Here is a 20,575-nt window from a genome sequence, read left to right on the forward strand (position 1 = left end):
AACGAATATCTCAATCTTTCGTTAGAGCTCGTGTGCGCTGAACACAACCGTACATGGACGATCGGGCATAACTGAGGCTAAAGCTGACAATAGCTGACCCTGCCACCAGTCCATGTATGGTCCCGTTCAGTGCACACAAGTTCTAAGGAAAAATTGAGATATTCGTTGCCTTTGTAGTCTAGTGATCTAGAGCGCTCATCCGGCAAGCACAAGGACGTGGGTTCGATTTCCGGCAAGAGCAGCTGCATTTTTTCTCCTAAATTCATCTTCGCATCAGCCAACCGTTGAAACCTCCGTATGGATAGCGGAGAGGACCACCTCGTCCTAAAAATGTGTGATTTACTATGACTTAAAAGCCACGAGAATTCTCGCAGTTATTCATTGAAATTATAAGAAATAATTGGTACACTATAGGGCTTGTGCAACAAGGTCACCAAAATTAAATTGTTCCGAGTTGAAGGGCATAGTTAAATACATGAAATTTTGCAATTCTCACCCCATTTGACGATATTTATCTCAAGTAACATAGCAAACATTGAATAGTTGTTTTCTCCTTCATAACCAAGGCCCGAATGTCGTTCACGTAAAAAATTCTGAAAAATGACCATAAAAAATGCCTTGAAAACTCAAAAAAATTGTCCCGAAAGCTAGAAAAAAATGCCCTAAAAAGTCGAAAAGAAATTCCTAGAAATTACAAAACATGCATCAGAATAACAATACAAAGTTCTTGAAAACCAGTTATGTTCAAAAGTCTAAGGAAAATGTTTGAAGAAGAGTAAAATCAGATTTTTTTTTCTCTTTCGTTTTTTACCCCCACCCTTCTCAACATTACATTCCATCAAAAACTACCAATAGAATTTTCCTAATAAAAACATTGTAGTTTTTGAATGGGGTATGTAATCTGAAAGTGAAAATATATACATATACAGTCGAATCCCGTTTTAACGAATACCGTTATAGCGAAAATCTCGTTTTAACGAACTCTTTTCTAATCCCACCAGATAAGTTTACATAGGAATAATGGTAAAACCTGGGATTCCTTTATAACGAAATTTCATTATAACGAAGTGATTTCTCCGGTCTCTTGGAGTTCGTTATAACGGGATTCGACTGTATGTACCGCAAAATGTATTTATCCCCTAATGAATAAAAAATAATATGTATATTCGAACTTTTCTCACCTTTTTAACGATTTAGATGTTATAGCGGCATTTTTTTATTTGAAAAAAAACTGATTCACTCAGTTAGTTCTTCAATCTCGAAATTTTCGGATTTCCCTGTCAACACAGCAGAAATTTTTGTGAGGTTAGTATATATATATGTCTGCTGTTTTTTTTATCAGTTTTTCGAATTTCGCTACAACAGATTGACCTACCCCACCTTTCTAACTTCTACAGGATAGTGCAAACCAAAATACTGAAGTTTGATCTTATGTACTCCAAAATAAATTTTATGAAATTTTAATGCATCCAATCAAATTCATTTATTATGGATTTGACTATTTGAAAATTTTCACTGTAGAATATGCAAGCACTTTTCACATTGGAAAGATGGTCAACGTTCGAATAGCGTGATCGAATTTCTTCACAAATGCTATGCATTGCATGAGCAAGGCAAGTTATATGTACAGCTTTTGGATAGAAGCTTCTGATTGCTCGCCCTACTTTTATCATATATGGAGTACGTCGGAAGAAAAGTAAAATATTATTGTGATCCACACCATTTGGCCACAAAACATTCATGCTTTTGTCTAAAAGTTGATAGATAGTGGAATCATTGACTTTCTCAAGAGTCTCTGAATTTAATAGAGAACTTTTCCTCGATGTGTGATCCGGCCCGAGAATTCCTATGATCACATTAGCAACAGTTGTTTCAGCTATTGAAACAAAGAGTTTTTGCCTGCTATGAGAGATCTAACCTTGTCCCTCATTTCAATAAAACAAACATTCACGTAATTTTTTCGCAGCGTTGATATGCAATGTCCGCCACTTCTCTAAGAAGTCCCTAAACTTTGAATTGTTCAGCTTTTTTTCGAAAGGTATGTTAGTTGACATTAACGTGCCGCACATTTCCTTGAAGAAGAATATCCTCTTTGAAGAGGACGGACGATGTAGACTGCTTACACTGTTCAAGAGAAGTTGAGATGGTTGAGACGCAACATATTTATTTCCACAAAAGAAATATGTTGCTGCTCAAGAGACACCTATCTCGAGAGCCCTTTCTCAGTAGTGGGCTATGTTTTTAATTTCCTTTCGATGCATTAATTTTTATAATCCAACACTTCTTTTTCTTTGCTTTCTCTTGTCGATGAACGGCTTAGCTGACTTCTCATTTCGATGAAAGACTGAGAAGTTCATATACCTGATCATTGATCATTTTTAATCATTTTTGTTGCACCACGGTCATTTTCTGCACACGAGGGCTAATTAGACCTGGCCCTACAATTTATTGCTGATTCCGAACGGCAGGCTTGTTTTTTATACTCATCGAGAGGTTGGTGCGCTAACCCCTCGATGGGGGACTCCCTGCGGTAGCAATTTTTTGCTGCGGTCAAGTCGCCGTTTTTTGTCGTACCTCTGTCAAGAAAGTTTTCTGACAAGGACGAACCGGGTGTCGAACTCGCGACACCTCTAAACATCCTTTGGTACTTTAGGCGAACATCTTATCGATCTGGGCTACCGCGCCCCAGTTCATATACTAATGCAATCCGTGTTGTTGTATTTTTCACTCTGTGATTGCAGCCAAATCATAAACATGCTCTTTCCTATCCGGTTCCCACATTTGGGCAAAGATATTTTCTAATGTGTACTTTTCTTTTTGTTTAAATTGAATTCCTCTATCACGACCAAATTCGTAGTTTAATTGTTTTTGTTTAGTAGTAGTTTAATTGTTGTTTTTTATTTAAGCGTTTTATAAATGATATTTGTGATAATATTACTCAATGTAATTAGTACACGCGTATATTTAATTTCCTTACCTTTTATACTCTGAAATTTTTTTAGATAAGTGAAAAATATCCCAAAAATGCCCCTAAACATGAAAAAATGCCCTTATATTGAAAAAAAGACCAAAAAAAGCAAATGTCAACATTCGGGCTCTGCTCATAACTATCATCTGCAACTTCCTTAAAAACATTACACATTATTGCTTTAATGGTTTGCAGCCGTGATTTTTTAGGGCTTACTTAGATCAGAAGTGGAAAACTTTTCAGTTCACGGGTCAGATGTGTGATAAGGATACCATTTGCAGGCCAGAAAAAGGCGCGGATATATTAGGGGGCGACAACCCTTCCCCCTTATAGAGCCAGAAAGACAACGGAAAACAAACGTCCCGTCCCGTAAAATAAAGGACAATACATTCCCGTACGCTTTTGAATAAATTTGACTTCCTTATTGTTAAATTTCAGTAACAGCGAAACTTTTGAACCGAAAAAAAGATTAGTGGTATAAAAGTTAATTTTATCAGTTTAAAAGGTTGGTTTTTTTTTGATACTCTTTGATTAAATTAATGAATACCGGGCCAATACACCTTTTCTTCAGATCACGAGAAATATGAAGATGTATGTGCACGCCTAAAAGATGTCGTTACAGGGTGAAGAGCATTTTGTTAGCTTTAAGCTACTGCTCCCCTTTTTTTTCAAGTCTTCATCATAATATAAATAATCATTCTACAAATATCATTCCCCCCTCTCTTTTGTATGCTGATTAACGTACAATTTGTAATCAACAGTAAATTTAAGAACTTGTAAAATTTAATTTTTATTTAATAATCAGGGACAAATAAACTATGCTATGTATTGCTGCTATTACTCAAGCAGTCATTCATAGCATAGTTGGAATAGAATGCTGGGCAAACAGTACTAGATAGGTTTGTATAATAATTTGTCTTTTCAGTGTATATAAAACCTGAAATCCAATATATTAACAATTAGGACCCTATTAATAACTCTCCAATATACAGGCTGTCTCAAATTGTTTGCACAGCGAATATCTTGCACCGTTGACTTTAGAAATATACTTTCAATTATAAAAAGTTTTCAAAAATCACATGTGGTTTCTCAAAATGTCTTAAATTTCCCCAGGGGTCGTATACATAAAAAATAGAAAAATTAACTTTTTATGCAGACCCTTTATGCTAAAATTTTCAATTAGTGAAATATAAATGCGAGAGGTCATTTATAAAAAATTGCATATTTTTAAATCCAATGTTAACAGAGATATTTGACTTTGAAGTTTTCAGTATTATTGCCAATGACTGAGGGTGTGGTTTACAAATTGCGCAATGTTGATTAAATTCAAAGTTGTAAAATTTGTGATTGTCAAAATAATAGTCAGAAAAGTAATTGTTATTTATTGTGAATAAAAAAATAAAATGGCTGAGTTCATTCTATTTGCGTAGTCCCTAAAAATGACAACATTTGAGGTAATGAAAACTTGCCAACACAGTGATAAGTTGCCAAAACGTAGTGATCTCTGGCGATAAATATTGCATTTGAAAAAAATACGATTTTTTTTGAACTTTTCAAAGCGGGATCTACACTACTGTTCAAAAATTAAGCAAAAATGCTCATAAAAAAGAAAATGATTTTTATTTTTTCGCCATTTACACAGGTCATAGGATGAAGCAAAAGACACTCTCAGGCGGAATTGCAAAGGAAATGGAAAAGTAAAACTATAACAACAGCCGTAGAAAAGAACAATCATATTGAGCCACAAAAAGTTCAATGGAGGAGCCAATTTGGAATGTGACCGCCTCTGCTGGATACACAGGCTCGGCAACGTCAACCCATACCAGTAATAAGATTATTTATTTATACAAAAATTCCCACGTTTTCAAGACAAATAAAATTTTAATTTTATTTGTCTTGAAAACGTAGCAATTTTTGTATAAATTAAAACCAGGAAAAGTTTCTAATTTTTGTGTGATAAGATTATTAATGTCGGTTTGGAGTATCAGGGTTCATTCACATAAAAGGCATGTTCACGGCTCATGGAAGCCTTTGCAAGGGTCATGGAAAGCAATTAAATGCCCTCCTAGGATGTCCAGGGCCGCAACTAGATGCTTGGTCACCCGGGGCAAGCGAGCATTTTGACACCCCCTAGTAATGTTGAAAAAGAGGTTCCAGAATGAAATTTGCGTCCCCTCGGGTCCAGCGCCCGGTGCACGAGACCCGCCTCCTCCCCCCTAGTTGCGGCCCTGAGGATGTCCAATACATGCTCAATAACAAATTTTCTCAAAGTGGGCAATATCGCCCCCTGGCGGGTGATGAATTGTTCCAGGGGGTAGTAGAAGTTATCCGTACAACGTAAAATCCTATAGGTTTGCTTGAGTTGGAAGGCGATGGAACAAATAGAGTTTGGGAAAGTATGCTCTATAGAGTTCAAGTCAGTTCGAATCAGTGTTTCAGACTGAGCGTAATGCTCGACAACATGAGCTGTTGCATTATCGTCCATAAACATGGCATCAGGCCCCGTGATAGAAAGGAATGGTGGGAACATAAGGTGCAAGAACGTCATATCAATAGTGCACTTCTGTCTCTGAACCTCTAGTGAAGACCAGTGCTGGTGCCAATAGTAATTTCTGTCCAGATAGTCAAACCACCATCACTGCAGTTATGCCTTTTGTGGATATTACGGGTTTGATATCGATTTCCAGGTGTTTTACACATTCGCATCCCCCTGGAGTCGCTGTGTAGACCAAACCAAGAATGATCCGTGTAAAGCACATTCCCTATTGTTGTGGGGTCCAAAGAAAATGATCTCAAAAACAGTTCAACTTTGCCCTATGTTGTAAGGACCTCAACGAGATGCCGATCACTGTTTCTCTCGCATACAGGTGACCTTCACGCAGCCATCGAGAAATTGTTTAGTGTGATATCGGTCTTTTTCTCGACATCGCAAGTCCAGAACCAAGTCAACAAGCTGTGTGTGATCTGCGACGTCGGACTTTAAAATACAAATAATGATCATTGGGAATAGCTATGACTCTTGGGCGTCTTCTCACGAGTCTTGGGAACACTGTCCTTTCATTTTGATAGCGATTCATTTGCGACAAATGATGTAGTGGTTGACTTTAGGGCTCACGTTCTATTGCTGCTCATCGCATATCATCACCTGAATGATATCGTGTATTCGTCTTTTAAGATCTGGCTCTATTCGACTTTTTCTTTAGAACAACGCAACGAGGAATTAAAGAACCTGTTTAAATGATGCAATTTATGTACCAAATTTATTAGCACCGGTAAAATCCGGCTACGCAATTTTTTTTCTGTGTAACAATTCCGCTCATGTTAGCCTGCTATTTATGCAAATATGGTAGCTTTTCGTTCTTATTGTCTACCACAGTGACGAAGTTTCAGATTTGTTGCTTAACTTTTGCCGCCTGACAGTGCAGTGGTTACGGAACTAGCCTCTGACTGTGCATGTCAGTAATTGAAAATATGTTGTAGTAGAAAGTATGTTTCTAAATTTAACGGTTGCAGAGATATCTGCTGAACAAACAATTTAGGACAGCCTATACAGAGAATATAGCTCACTTATTAATTGCGTTCTAAACTACTCACGTTCTCTGAGGATTCACCTGAGTGATGTTCAGACCAATACTGAAACAAAAAAAAAAAGAAGTAAGGTTGTATATAAAAAGTGTTTTAATTCAAATAATTTCATTATGAAACGTACGAGGTCAAGATTATTGTTCGAACGAGATGAAGATTCTGCAATTGACTCTAAAATTGAAGTAAAATATAAAAAAATATATCTGCAAATTTTTTATCCCCAAGTGTTACTCGTTTATGACTAATTAGAAAGTGAAATTCTCTAATAATTTCGCTACATATTTCATATGAAGAAATAAACGAATAAAATTAATTAATTACGTGTTTTCAAATAAGCAATTTTTCACATTTTATTCATAATTTTTTTCGAAACAGTGAAATATCTGTCATAATCATTCAATATATTAAAAGCACACCTACTTGAAACCGATATCCCATTATTTCTTCAAGTACAAATTCAAGTATTTTGCTATTCAATTTGTGGACGACCTCTTAATTCCTTCTCAAATTTTAAAATTTAATATCTCGGTTACCATTTGTCGTACGGAGAATATTGTGCAAGACGTCTTGTAGCCTCTTTAACCATTTCAGATACAAGTTTTTGGCAAGAAATTTGGATTATCCCTATTTGACGAGTCAGCGATAAATCTGGTAACCTCGTCCTAACCTAACCGCACGTTAGAAAAAGGAAGAGGGGGAGAAGAAGAAAATATATATATAAATAGATAAAGTATAACAGACAAGGTAGATAAGATATTTTTAGAATCCTCTTTTCACCCTCACCTTGCGTGTTCTCTTTCGTTTTTACATGTATATACCGGGTGTTTCACGAAGGACCCGTAGCTTTGAAAGTAAATAACTCGGAAACGGTGATTGATAGATAGAAGCATGAAACCAGTAGTATGTTTATCAAAATAACCGTAAGAATCTGATACAGAAAATTTTAGTTGCACATTGCGCCGATAGACGGCGCTGCAGGTGGCATTACCATAAGTAGGCTGTACATGGTGGGTAATGCAAGCAGCTCTCGTTGCATTCACATCAAAACCGATTAAAAATATGCACTTTTCACACAACACGCAAGCTTGACAAATAGCCTCCTCCAGCTCGTCGAGTGTTAAAGGATTGTTTCGGTAAACAATGTTCTTCAGTGTGCCCCACAGAAAGTAGTCGCAGGGGGTGAGGTCTGGAGTCCATTCCATGCCTTTTCCATTAACTGTCGAATAGTTCAACGCAATAACTCTATCATCGAAGTATTCAGTATTCGTCCAGAAAGTCAAAAACGGCTTTTGTGTACGGTGTGGGCGAGCCCCATCTTGCATGAACCACGCCGTGCATGGTCGATCGTCCAATGCTTGTTGAGTATCGACATTGTTTCGAAAGCGCAATATACCGGTCAGCAGTCACCATTTCTCGCAAGAAAGAGGGCCCAATGATGCCCTTGCAGGAGATTGCAGCCCAAACGGTAAGTTTGGGGTAATGGAGTGGTCGTGCGTGAGACAAATGTGGGTTTTCGGTACCCCAAAATCGCCAATTGTGTCTGTTAACGACACCATCCAGATGAAAATGCCCCTCGTCTGTAAACCATATTCGGACGACATCGAAACCAGAACCATCAATCATGTTGAGCATTTCGTTAGCGAAATCCTCTCGTTGTCGTTCAGCTCGAACTGGTATGGCGTGCGGCATTGAATGTTGTATGGAAACATGTGTAATGTCTTCCGTAGGATTCTGTACTTGCTGGATGGCGTGATTCCGGATTCAGCTGCAAGCCTGCGGACAGATTTATTCGGATGACGCTCAATAACTGCAGCAAGTACCGTTGCATTTTCAGGTGTATCGACGGAGTGGGTGGGACCCACATTTCCAACTAACGCATAGGCCACGTTGCCTGTCTGTTGAAATTTTTTGAATAGCGCACGAATTGTTTTCTCATCTGGGCCTTTTGCGACTTGAAATCACGTTTGAAAACTTCTCCTTGTGCTAGTAGGGTTGTTCATTGATCATTTTTGTCGCACCATGGTCATTTTCTACACACGAGGGCTAATTAGACCGGGACCTACAATTTATTGCTGATTTCGAACGGCAGGCTTGTTTTTTATACTCATCGAGAGGTTGGTGCGCTAACCCCTCGATGGGGGACTCCCTGCGGTAGCAATTTTTTGCTGCGGTCAAGTCGCCGTTTTTTGTTGTACCCTGTGTCTGGAAAGTTTTCTGACAAGGACGAACCCGGGTATCGAACTCGCGACACCTCTAAACATCCTTTGCAGGGGCGTAGCCAGAAATTTCGTTCGGGGGGGGGGGGAACCAAAGTCACAGAACAATGGATTTGGACATCTTTTTCCCTTTTTTTTGGTCATTTTCTCACATTTCGGGGCCCCCCACCCTCGCTACGCCCTTGATCCTTTGGTACTTTAGGCGAGCATTTTATCGACCGGGCTACCGCGTCCTAGTAGGGTTGTGATTTAATCGGTGTGTGTGGGGTACTCCAATACAATGAATATATACATTCCTCCATGGAATACATCACACTTCCGGAATTTCTTTCACTATAAGCTAATACTGGTCACGTTTCAACAGCGAAATATTCGACGACCGAGTTCTCTTTATAGGAATCTGTAATGTCGCGTACGGCGCCATCTATCGGCTCAATTTGTAACTAAAATTGTTGAGGTTTCTGTATTAGATTTTTACGTTTTTTTAATAAACACCACTGGTTTCATTTTCTATCTATCACCGTTTCCGAGTTATTTATTTTCAAAGTTAGGTGTCCTTCGTGAAACACCCGGTAGTAGAAAGATACAGTATACGTGTTAGGGGAAAAATTATTTACAGGAGTATAGGAAGAAAGGAGGCAAAGAAAAAGCATTTTCGTGGTGAAGAGATAAGAAAGAAAACTGCGAACTTTTTGGAATTTATTCCACTGGTGTTTGGACGTAATAGTACGCCCGCGATAGTGAAGAGCCTAATTTCGATTACTGATCAATGTTTTCTCAAGCGCTAAATGAATGCGGGTGTTTGATGAGATAGAATCAAATATACATCAAATCTGTGCATGCATGCGAACGCATGGCCCCCACATCCTGTAGCGGGACCCCTAGGCTGGGATCTTTTGCGGGCCCCTCGGTCAGACTTTTAACGGGCCCCTTCTGTAGTTAATTAAAGCGTGCAAAAGCAAAAAAATGATGATAATCATCCGGGCCCTGTCAGCCCCCCTATGTGGGGGCCATGTGCGAACGAAACGGATCACAACTCTGTTCAATAAACGCGACTTTGATATTGCCCATCTTCTGTTTTCTACAAAGCTGTGAGGAATTGTACTAAAATTTGTGTTAAAAATACTTACTTCACATGTCACTTGCCCCAGTAGTGCTGCAGCATTCTGGTTGTTGCATCAAGATCGTGAGGTGACTGGGGAGCATCTAAGGGTGCCGGGCCAAAAGAAAACAAGATTTGTTCACATAAACATATGTTTTTGCTAAAGATATAACGCGTGTACCCACAAGCAAAAACTGAATTCTACAAAATACTGTCACATAATGATTATATATATGTACAGTGTGTACAAAATATCTTTACCCGCGCCTTTTTCTTCTCAACCGTTGGTGGTAGACAAAAACTTCCAATTAAAGAAAATGTTTTAAACTGTGCTTCACAAAACAACAAAATAGATAAAGAGAAATTTATTCACACAGAGGTGTTACAACCTTGTCGAGCGCGGGAAGAAGAACCAATAATTTCTTTTCTTCCTCCACGGACGCGCGCGCTTTCTCGTGACGATCGCAGCGCCACAGTACCCCCCCCTCCAGTGCGGATCGCACGAACTAATTATTGACAACAAAAGAAGGAAAAATATATATATATATACACATATAAGGACGGGATTATGAATGCACTTATACAATGAGACTTAGTTTTATCATTTTCTTTCCGTATGTTTTTATTGTAGAACCGTTTGCCGCGGTAAGCGTGAGTAGTGACTGTGGTTTATTTCTATCAGCTGCCGAAGGGGGTATTACGGAAATATCCGCACCAGTGTCGATGAGAAACGAAAGCTTGCTTAGTGGGTCTGCGATGAAAAGGCGACTGCTGAATGAAACCGACTCCCTCGTCGCCATTAGTTGTCGGTTTGGTCGTTTCCCGAATAGAAACTACATGGTTGCACACACTTACGGGCGTTGGATCCGAATTCACGGTGATACCAGCAGAGATCGTTTCGAAACCTCATGGATTTTGCACCTTCGTGGCGGTTTCGATTGGGAGGACGTTGAGGGTTTCCACGTTGTTCTCGAGATCGACGTAGCGCGTCAACTTGCAATGTCAATGTCTCTATTTTTTCTGTCAGCTGCTGCACGTCAAGTTGTCGTGGGTGATCGAGATTTGGTGAAATACTCTGTACTTCTGCTTTCCCGCTGACGCTGATGATCTTGTCTGCCATCTCCGATAACTTTTTCCGCGTTTCTGAACTTGTGGAGAGGATTGCTTGAACTTGATATGGTAACCGTTGTATCCATAGACTTCGAAGTATTTCATCGCTGAGACGGCCACTGGATAGATCCCGCATTTCTCGGAGTAACGCCGACGACGATCGCCCAGCTCGACTTCATACATCAAACGTTGTAAGCGTCGCTCATCTGGTTCAGCAAATTCAGCTTGGAGGCGTCTTTTTAGTGCGTCGTACATGTTTGCCGCCGGTGGATTCATGATGAGGTCACTCACATGTGCCAAAACACTCGTATCCATGGCTGCAACGGCTGTGTGGTATTTAGTGGCATCGGAGGTAATTCCACTCGCCAGGAACTGAGAATCCAATTGCTTGAACCATAGATGGGGTTGTTTGGCCCAAAACGGTGGGGCTTTGACAGCGACCCGGAACATTGCAGGTGGTTGCTCTGATGGATTGGGCATCGTTGGTTGCTCCGATGGAATGGACATCGTTATCGTTGGATGCCGGGTCACCAAACTGTGCTTCACAAAACAACAAAATAGATAAAGAGAAATTTATTCACACAGAGGTGTTACAACCTTGTCGAGCGCGGGAAGAACCAATAATTCCTTTTCTTCCTCCACGGACGCGCGCGCTTTCTCGTGACGATCGCAGCGCCACAAAATGAAGAAAGTAGTCATATATATTAAATTACACTTTTGCATGAAAAAAATGACAAAATTTAACTTTTTATATTTTCCTCAGCGTCATGAAGTCAAATATAGAAAAAGTTTGTACTTGCAGTAATATGGCAAAATAATTTTCATCACAGGTATGGTAAAAATTAAGCAAGATATTTTTTTTTAGTTTCAAAATTTTTCGAGTCCTTCGATTTTTTGAAGTGAAACTTCTATAGCGACGTAGCAGTGGAAGCGACATAAGAGTGAAAGTTGGTGAAGGACAGAAAACCCATCACGAAAAAGTGAAACGTTTTTATTTTCTCCTCAAAACCCGTTCTGATTGTGTGATGAAGTAGATGGGTTGTGGTGGTGGGAAGGGTGTCAATATACATTTTCGGCCGTGTAAGAAAATAAAGTTGGGTGGGGGGGGGGTTGTTGCTATGGATCGGGACATGTAACAATTAATATCCTAAATGCGTGGAGCAACCTATTCCCTCTCGTGACTTATTCGCGCTATTAATATAGACAGGGTGGGCAAAAAGCACACAGAAACTTCAAAAATGAATAAAAACCGTAAAAAAACAGAAATAAAAAACGGTTTGCAGAGTTAGCATCACTAGGTCACGGGAATTTTTTTAAGACAGGAAAAAAAATAACTAAAAAAAACAGCCGATAGGTGGTGCTGGTACGAGCGACTTTGGTGGAAATATGCAAATGAGACGGTTATAAGAACTTGCGCTCCTAATCCACAATCAGTTCACCATTGTAAACCGTGTATGTGGACCTGCTGCACTACTATGCCGTTGCCGGATTTGTGATTCGCATAATTTCATAAAATAAAAATTGAAACAAATTAGAGGACGTATTTTTTCCTTTAATGTCACTCACTTTACTCGTTTGTAATTTACTAGTAAGTGAAATTCACTCGGAGGCGTCTTGAATGTTTTAGACTTCTGTGGGTGCTCAACTTCATCATTATATGAGAGATTTTGATTTCTGAATTAATTCCGGGGTGCTGAAACCGGTGCTACAAAATACTGTGGGTGCTCGAGCACCCATTGCACCCCCTAGTTTCGATGACACTAAATTAACTAATAATTTTACTACACATTTATTATGCTACAATTATCGAATAAAATCAATTAATTACGTGTTTGTAAACAAGTAATTTATTGGATTGCATTGATAGAAAAAATTTCAAACAGTAGAATAGTGATAGTGTTTCATGATCACTGAATGTATTAACATCAGAGAGATGTTTGAAACCGATTCAGTAAAGTACAAATCTAACTATCTTGCTGTTCGATTTGTGAACGACTGCTGAATCCCCTTCTAACTCTTTAAGCGGAATAGCAGAAATCACCGCACCTTCGATAAAATGCCATATCTTTTTTCAATTAAGTAGACTTTTTCCTGATTTTCAGTAGGTGCAAACTAAGAGTTATAGGGAAGTGTATTGCATTGAGAAATCAACATCACAAAATTTTTGGGTTTATCAATTCTAAAATAAGAGGCCTTTGAAGAGGCGAGATATCTTGTCAATGCTGCTTAAATGGTCACCGAAACTTCTAAATTTATTATCTGTTACACTCGTGTGCAAAATTAAGAAAATTATGCTGAATTTCTGAAAAACGAATGGACAGATTTTAATGAAATCTGGCACGAATACACAGTTACAACAGGGAAAGAGATGTACCATACAAAAGTCATAGTACGCAGTCAGTAAAGCTCATCATTGCAAAAATGTCCAAAATCTACGCTGTTAGATCGAACCGAAAATGAGTTTAATATGGGGTATGGTCTCCTCTCACAGTCAGACAGGTCGCAAAGTGCAACGGCATACTGGACACGAGGCAGTTGATGAGTCTCTGAGGCAATCGGTTCCACTCCTGCAGCAACGCAGTTTTCAGTTCCGGGATGGTCATTTTCTGCACGCGAGGGCTAATTAGACCAGGACCTACAATTTATTGGCGATTCCGAACGGCAGGCTTGTTTCTTATACTCATCGAGAGGTCGGTGCGCTAACCCCTCGATGTGGGACTTCTTGCTGTAGCAAATATTTCTGCGGTCATGTCATCGTTTCTGTTGTAGAACAGAACTTCTGTGTCAGGAAAGTTTTCTGACAAGGACGAACCGGTTATCGAACTCGCGACACCTCTAAACATCCTTTGGTACTTTAGGCGAGTATCTTGTCGACCTGGGCTACCGCGCCCAGCTCCGGCATTGTTCTAGGAGGGGGATGGCGAGATGCAATTGCCCTCCCCCAAGAGCGTGCCAGACATGTTCTATAGGAGCTAGGTCAGGAGATCTGGGGCTGGCCAATCCGCCGAAAATTCTTACTTTTCAGATAATCGTTGACCAGGTGAGCCCGATGTGGACGAGCGTTGTCGTCCATGAACAAGAACCGAGGACCAACTGCGCTCCGAAAAATCGAATATAAGGCTCTAAGATAGGGGTCTTCAACGTTTTACACCCGAGGGCCACATAAAAAATTTGTCGCGTTTCGCGGGCTACTCGTTAATGGCGTGGGGGGGGGGGTGGCTTCCCAAAGACGATCACAAACAAAAAATATTTTTCAAAATATTTAAAAAAATTTAAACATTCAATTAATTTAAACAAATATTTATTTTGAATGATTTAAAAAAACATTTCAAATTGTAGTGTCAAAAAATGCCTTTTTTGCTATATTAGTACATTTCTATTACTTGAAAATGCTTTTGATAGTTGGTAAATCTAAATTTTTCTCAGAGAATTCTTTTGCCTCCAATCAATCCCCTCAGTGTATCCTACCCCCTTCCAAAGGTTGATCCTACGTACGCTGATACGACAAATTAAAATGCGACGCGCACCACACATATTTTATGATTCCATTATATAGCATTTTCGTTTCAAAAAATTAAACTGAATTGGGGTAAGACCAATAATTTTAGGTATTTTTTATATTGTATGAAACAGAATGAAAATGAAATATTGTCTGAGGCTTTCATGGCCGGCGTTAAATGACTTGCAACCGGTTTCCGGGTTATTAGGCCATGGTCTAGGAGATTTTCTTCCTGACGTTTCGCCCACATCTGTGGCAGGCATTATCTGAGGTTATTTGGGCGCAAGTCTCCGTAGCAAGCGAGAAGAGAGGCGTGCTAAAGAGAGTGGTAAACCTTGCTAACCGTATCTGTGAGCCGCAACATCTCGACACAGAACTGGTCCATCTACGGAAGGCCTTCAAAGCTAATGGTTATACGATAAAAGAGTTTCAAAGAGCCATACGACCTTGCCTGAAAAACAACAACAATAGTAACGAAGGAAATCGGGAACCCCGAGCCAAAGCCTATTTACCATACATCCGGAAGGTCACCGATCGAATCTGTAAAGTTTTGGAAAAGTTCAACACAATCTTAGCAAAACAGAAACTTAGCACAATCGCTGCGCTCGGCAAAAGATCCGAGAGACCCGCTGTGCATGGCAGGTGTCTACATGATTTCATGCTCGTGTGGAAAAGTATACATAGGAACAACAAAAAGAAATACTGCTACAAGAATAAAGGAACACCAAAGAAGCTGCCGCCTGGGTAAAACCGAAAGTTCAGCCGTCGCAGAACATATGTGGGAAACCGGCCACAAAATTAAATTTGAAAAGACCGAGGTAATATCGTCCGAGATGCACTACCATGCTCGTTTTCATAGAGAAGCCATCGAAATATTCAAGCTCCACAACTTAAATCGAAAGGAGGAGACGATGAAGGTGCATCCGACTTGGGTCCAGGTACTTCAGTGGCCTAGAGAGTCGAGATGTGATGATGCCTGCAACAAATGTGGGCGAAACATCAGGAAGAAAATCTCCTAGACCAGTGGTTCTCAACCTTTTTTTGTCCATGGCCCCCTTTCAACCATTTCTTATTCCCATGGCTCCCTTGCGAAAATGAATAATTTTCTACCCCCCCCCCCCCCCATTTTCCCATTAGAAGAAGATTGTTATTCAAAAATTGTCTGAAGTATAAATATGTTTGAATTTAATTTGTTTAATTTTTAATTTATGAAAATAACGAAAACGCAAAATAAACAATAGAATACAGTAAAAAAAATAGAATAAATTATTTTCAATCAATGTAAACGCTGCGCTTGAAGACGGCACAATGTCATCAAGTTACTGGATGTACTGGATGGAATTTGTATTATTTAGAAATAAGTTTTTTTGCGTAAATGATTATGATTTCATTGAGAAATGTCAGTTGTACCTTCCAAAATACGCATTCTTATAATGATAAAAATCGCAAAAAGTGGTAGCAAGCAGTTTTATTAATTTTATTCTCTTCATGCGGATACGGTAGTAACGAGGGAATAGCCACACAAATATGAATCACAATTGAAAAGTTCAACCTTCCACATTGTTTTCAACAATAATACCTGTATCAAGGATATAGGTTTAAGTTGTAGCCCTACTATGAATTTGAAAAAATGAACTAAAATACGTGGGAAAATTTTTTAAATATTTGTTTGAACCATTCATTCCAGAGAAATCATGTACGCAGTGACAAAACTGTTCATGTGATCAGAATAATGATTCATTATCAGGATTTCAAGCCCATCGGAAAATATAAATCAGATTTTCAAATAAGAAAGTTATGAGTTTGTTGACTTCAATTTCGATACGGTGAAAATCTGATATTTCGTTGGATGACAAGCTACCTTCAAGTGGCTTTTTGGTTCATAATGTGGCCGCTCTCTCGCAGGCGAACGAAGTAACGTGCGAGTTGGCTTAAACACAACACAATATTTCACATAACAGTCCGTACTATGTTTAATACACAGGGCGCATAGGTAACGGGGCATATGGCATTTAACTGGCTAACCATTGGTCCTAGAGCCATACTTGCAGTTGGAAAAAGTACCCGAATAATGCGTAGTACTCAGATATTTGATTCATGTTGCCAGGGGTTACATAGTTATTAAAATTAACTTTTTATACGGACACCCTGTGCCCCAAAACCCAATTGGAAAGTTGTTTCCCCGTCCGGTCTCCAACAAAAAATTCAACTTTTCTAAGTTCAAATTTTCACTGAGATATTCCAAGAAAGTTGGAAAAAAACCAGTATATTAAATGCGGGGAAACCATTTTACCCGCATTTAATGCTGTTTTTTCCCAAATTTCCTCAATTTTTCGCATTCACATATCTCGGTGAATAGACTTAGAAACGTGAAATTATTTTAGTTGGTATCGGGAAAGACAGAGCAACAACTTCTTAATTTTGTTCTTTGGCACACGGACGGTATAAAAAGTTGTTTTTTTTATTTTATAACTATACAATCCCTTACAACATGAATGCCATATCTGAGTTGGATTGGGTATGTTTCTAAGACTAACGGCTCTCCATATACACGTAAAAAAAATTGTTTGAGACGAAATACAGTCAACTCTCATTTTAACGAATATCATTATAACACACACGGGGAAAAAATCTCGCTTTAACGAAAAATTTTCTAATCCTCCGGATAAGTTTACATAGGAACAATATAAAAATCTGGAATTCCTTCGTAACGAAATTTCGTTATTACGAAGTGATTTCTCCGGTCTAGTGGGGTTTGACTGTATTTCCCTCAAAAAAATCTGACATTTGCTTGCAGTAAAGTAATTGAACTTCGGCAATTTGATCTGAAAACAGTCCTTTTTATAATGAGTATGTCCTTTTTACTTTTATAAATTTAGGAAGGAAACAAAAGAAAGAAAGGGTGGGGGGAGAGAGAAAAAAAGCAAAATGGCCAAAAAGGGGCTCGGTTGTAGGTAAATGCCTTGAAATTTCACTTGTGTGCCTTACTCTCAGTTTTATGACGAAACTTCATATTTATGAGACGTTTGACTACGGTCACGATTAATCTCTATACATATAGCTTTCAATATTAAAATATTTCATTTATACGAAGCACAATTTCAATTATTTGACATTTTCATTTTGATTCGAACTCTCCAAATCTTTGGCATTTAGATATGATTTCTAACTATGAAATCCACGCAGTTTTTGCAGATTGTGAAAACGCGTCGCTGAATTGGTTTTGCATACGTATTATCAACACTAAAAACCATAAATTTTAGGTTGACAGATACAAAAAGATGCATTGAGCGGGTTATGGACATTTCAAAGTGAAGACTTAAGTGAGAATTTATTGCACTTTTCTTAGAAATCAGCAGATGCAGTGAGTCTTTAATAAACGGATTTAAATTGCTTTAAATGTAGTGTTGTCGTACGCCCTTTTAGAATTTTTTTTCTAATGTCCACAACATTGTTCTTACAGGATAGGAAAGTTGCATTGAGATTATTTGGGATGTTGCAGGACAGTAGTAGGCCAGCAGCAGGCTTCAGTAGTAGGGCAGTTAAAAGGAAGAATTACAGTATCGATTAAAAAACTTGATGTGTAGAGGAAGTCCCAATACAGGGGTGGCTTGAGCTCACCTGCCGCCCGGGTGCGAAGCCTCATGTGCCGAGCTTAATGCCGACCCTGCCAGGAGGCTGATAGGGCTTCGATGAAGGGCATCTGGAGATAAACCTGCTTTTTTTCCAGAAGAAAGCAGCACATCATTGATTACCGTGCAAAATGTGCGTGACCATACGCTTTTGAATTAGAATTTTTTTGTTTTTTTGTTTTCTAGAATTATTTTACCATTCTTAATACATAGTACCAGATAACTTAATCCTTGAAAGAGCACTTATTTTTGTGAGCCATCATCACTTATCCTGTAAAAATGATATTTAATGGGGTAATTACGAAAATTTTTTCAAAGGTGTTTCTGGTATTCCAGGGGCCGGACAAGTGAAAACCAAATTTTTTCTTTGCCTTCATTTGACTATTGTGGAACAAATTCTGAGTGAGGGTATGGGCCCCTAGGGTGGGATCTTTTGCAGGCCCCCTCCCAGTCAGATTTCTCACGGCCCCTTCTATAGTTAATTTATAGCCTGAAAAAGCCAAAAAATTATAGAATTGTCCCGGACTCTTGTGGGGGCCATGGCTGAGGGAAACAAAATGCACACATGCCCCTTGTAATAGAGTACAGGGGTGGCACTTGGCCATGCGACCAATTGCGGACACACGGGGTACCGCTCAAGAGGATGCTGAATCCGAAGTGAATGGGTAAAAAAAAATTTCATTGACCTAAAGAAACCGGCCAATGAAACTCGGCCCTGGAGGGGCACAAAATCCGAAATGAAAGGCCGAAAAAAACTTTTTTGTTAGGAATCGTTTGGATAAATTGTGAGGGAGGGGCATGACCTTCCAAGGGTAGGGCTGACAGGGCTCCAGCTTGAGGACCGGGACTATACATTCTTATAACATTTTTTTTCACTCTATAAATTAACTGTAGAAGGGGCCTCATTTAAAATCTGGTATGGGCCCCACGAAAGATTCCAGCTTAGGGGCCTTGACGGAGGAGGAGGTAGGAGCTATGGAGGGAGCAATAGGTAGGAGGCGCAAAAAATAAGTCCCACACGGGTACAGATTTTGTCTCGAGCCGCCCAGATATCTTACATTCTTGTTTCTGGTATTACGGTCAGAGACCTTGTCTATTTTCTCAACGTTTCCGTTGTCGAGTTACAGTATGACTCAAAAGCGTGATGTCCTATGAATTTTTACTGTGTTAAATTTTGGGGTCTTGAGTAAAGTCTACGCTGCAGCCCTTTACAACCTGCCGCCCGGGTGTGCCGCACCCTCGCTTAAGCCGCCCCTGTCCCAATATATTATCACAGCAATGTAGTTTTAAAAAATTAAATTTCGCGGGTATTTTTCCTCTTGTATGATTTGGTCTCTAGGAGTTCGTTATAACTGAATTCGACTTTATTTCTTTTCAGCAGAGGCAATGGATTGGCACCCCCTTTCAAAATTCATAAAAAAATACCCCAGAGTAATCATTCTCTATTCGATTTTTATAAATATATTCCCCATCAGACCTCTCAGTGCTGGCTGAAGATAGCTTTGTGCTAAACTAGATGGCTATCCGTCTGTAATTGCATGAAAACGATGGGTTTTTTACAAGCTTTCACTTTCCACCCGTCTACTTCTTGGATTACATTTACTACCAGCACTCAAAAAAATGTCAATGACTGGTCAACAAATCTTTGTCTGCTTTCTTTATGGCAGCCCTCTTTGAAAGAAAAGTCTTCGAACACACAATTTTCTGTCTTTACAGTTATTCCATTTTGCTTAAACCTCTTGTATAGTTTGTGTCGGGGCCTACTGTCACCCCCAAGTCGTAAAACCACCGAGATTACATGAACCACTTTTTTTATTTCCTTCTTCCTCATGTTAATGTCACTTGAACAGGGCAGAAATTGCGAAAAAAGATATTCTATGCATTTGTTTGAAATTAAATTTTTTTAGTCACTCTGACAAAAAAAAAATTAATTTCACAAATTTCTTCATGGCCCCCGTATCAGTAGCCGTGGCTCCCGTTTTGCAAGATTTACATCCGTAGCCCCCCTGGAATATTCTAGGGCCCCCGGTTGAGAACCACTGTCCTAGACCATGGCCTAATAACCCGGAAACCGTTTGCAAGTCAGAATGAAAATGGATGATTTTTGTTTATTCATGTATATATTTTGAATTAATTATGTACCGAATAAAAAAAGTGTTTGGTTACTTACATTACGAATGCGAGTGGATGTAATTCCTAAATTAATGCGAAACTTGACATTGTTTTTGCTTGACTAAAGCTTCAGTGTTAGGTTAAATTTGTGTCGTTGCCATTCATAAAGTATCCTCCAAATGCCAATCAGTCAGACGTGTTCTAATTTTTGATTTTGAATTCTTTATTCGACTAAACAACTGTTCACATATGTAAGTGCTGCCAAATATAGCAGACATGAACAATGCACGTTTTTCTGGATACTTTTCTTCGGACACATACTTAGAATAAAAATCAATTAATGAAGGAATT

The 20,575-nt window shown here is 39.1% G+C and overlaps 1 protein-coding gene across 4 annotated transcripts in view; it reads right to left on the minus strand.

Annotated features, from left to right (window-relative positions):
- Positions 1-20,575, minus strand: part of LOC149080533 (pro-neuregulin-2, membrane-bound isoform-like) — a 339,902-nt gene that overhangs the window by 40,298 nt on the left and 279,029 nt on the right. For 2 of the 4 annotated variants that reach the window (XM_089239628.1, XM_089239627.1), the window contains 2 exons: positions 9,900-9,975; positions 6,563-6,601 (listed from right to left, as the gene is read on the minus strand). The exons of 1 other annotated variant lie outside the window; for it this stretch is intronic. In XM_089239628.1, the coding sequence (XP_089095754.1) occupies positions 9,908-9,975 (68 nt within the window). In that variant the 3' untranslated portion in view covers positions 6,563-6,601; positions 9,900-9,907. Of the gene's footprint in view, positions 1-6,562; positions 6,602-9,899; positions 9,990-20,575 lie in introns of all 4 variants that reach the window. One more of the 4 variants, XM_089239625.1, reaches the window with a different exon arrangement.

The sequence above is a fragment of the Pholcus phalangioides genome, unplaced genomic scaffold (genome assembly GCF_987345545.1).
Source record: "Pholcus phalangioides strain wild (caught in Gottingen) unplaced genomic scaffold, Ppha-v1.0 ptg000011l_1, whole genome shotgun sequence".
In the NCBI taxonomy this organism is placed as follows: domain Eukaryota; kingdom Metazoa; phylum Arthropoda; class Arachnida; order Araneae; family Pholcidae; genus Pholcus; species Pholcus phalangioides.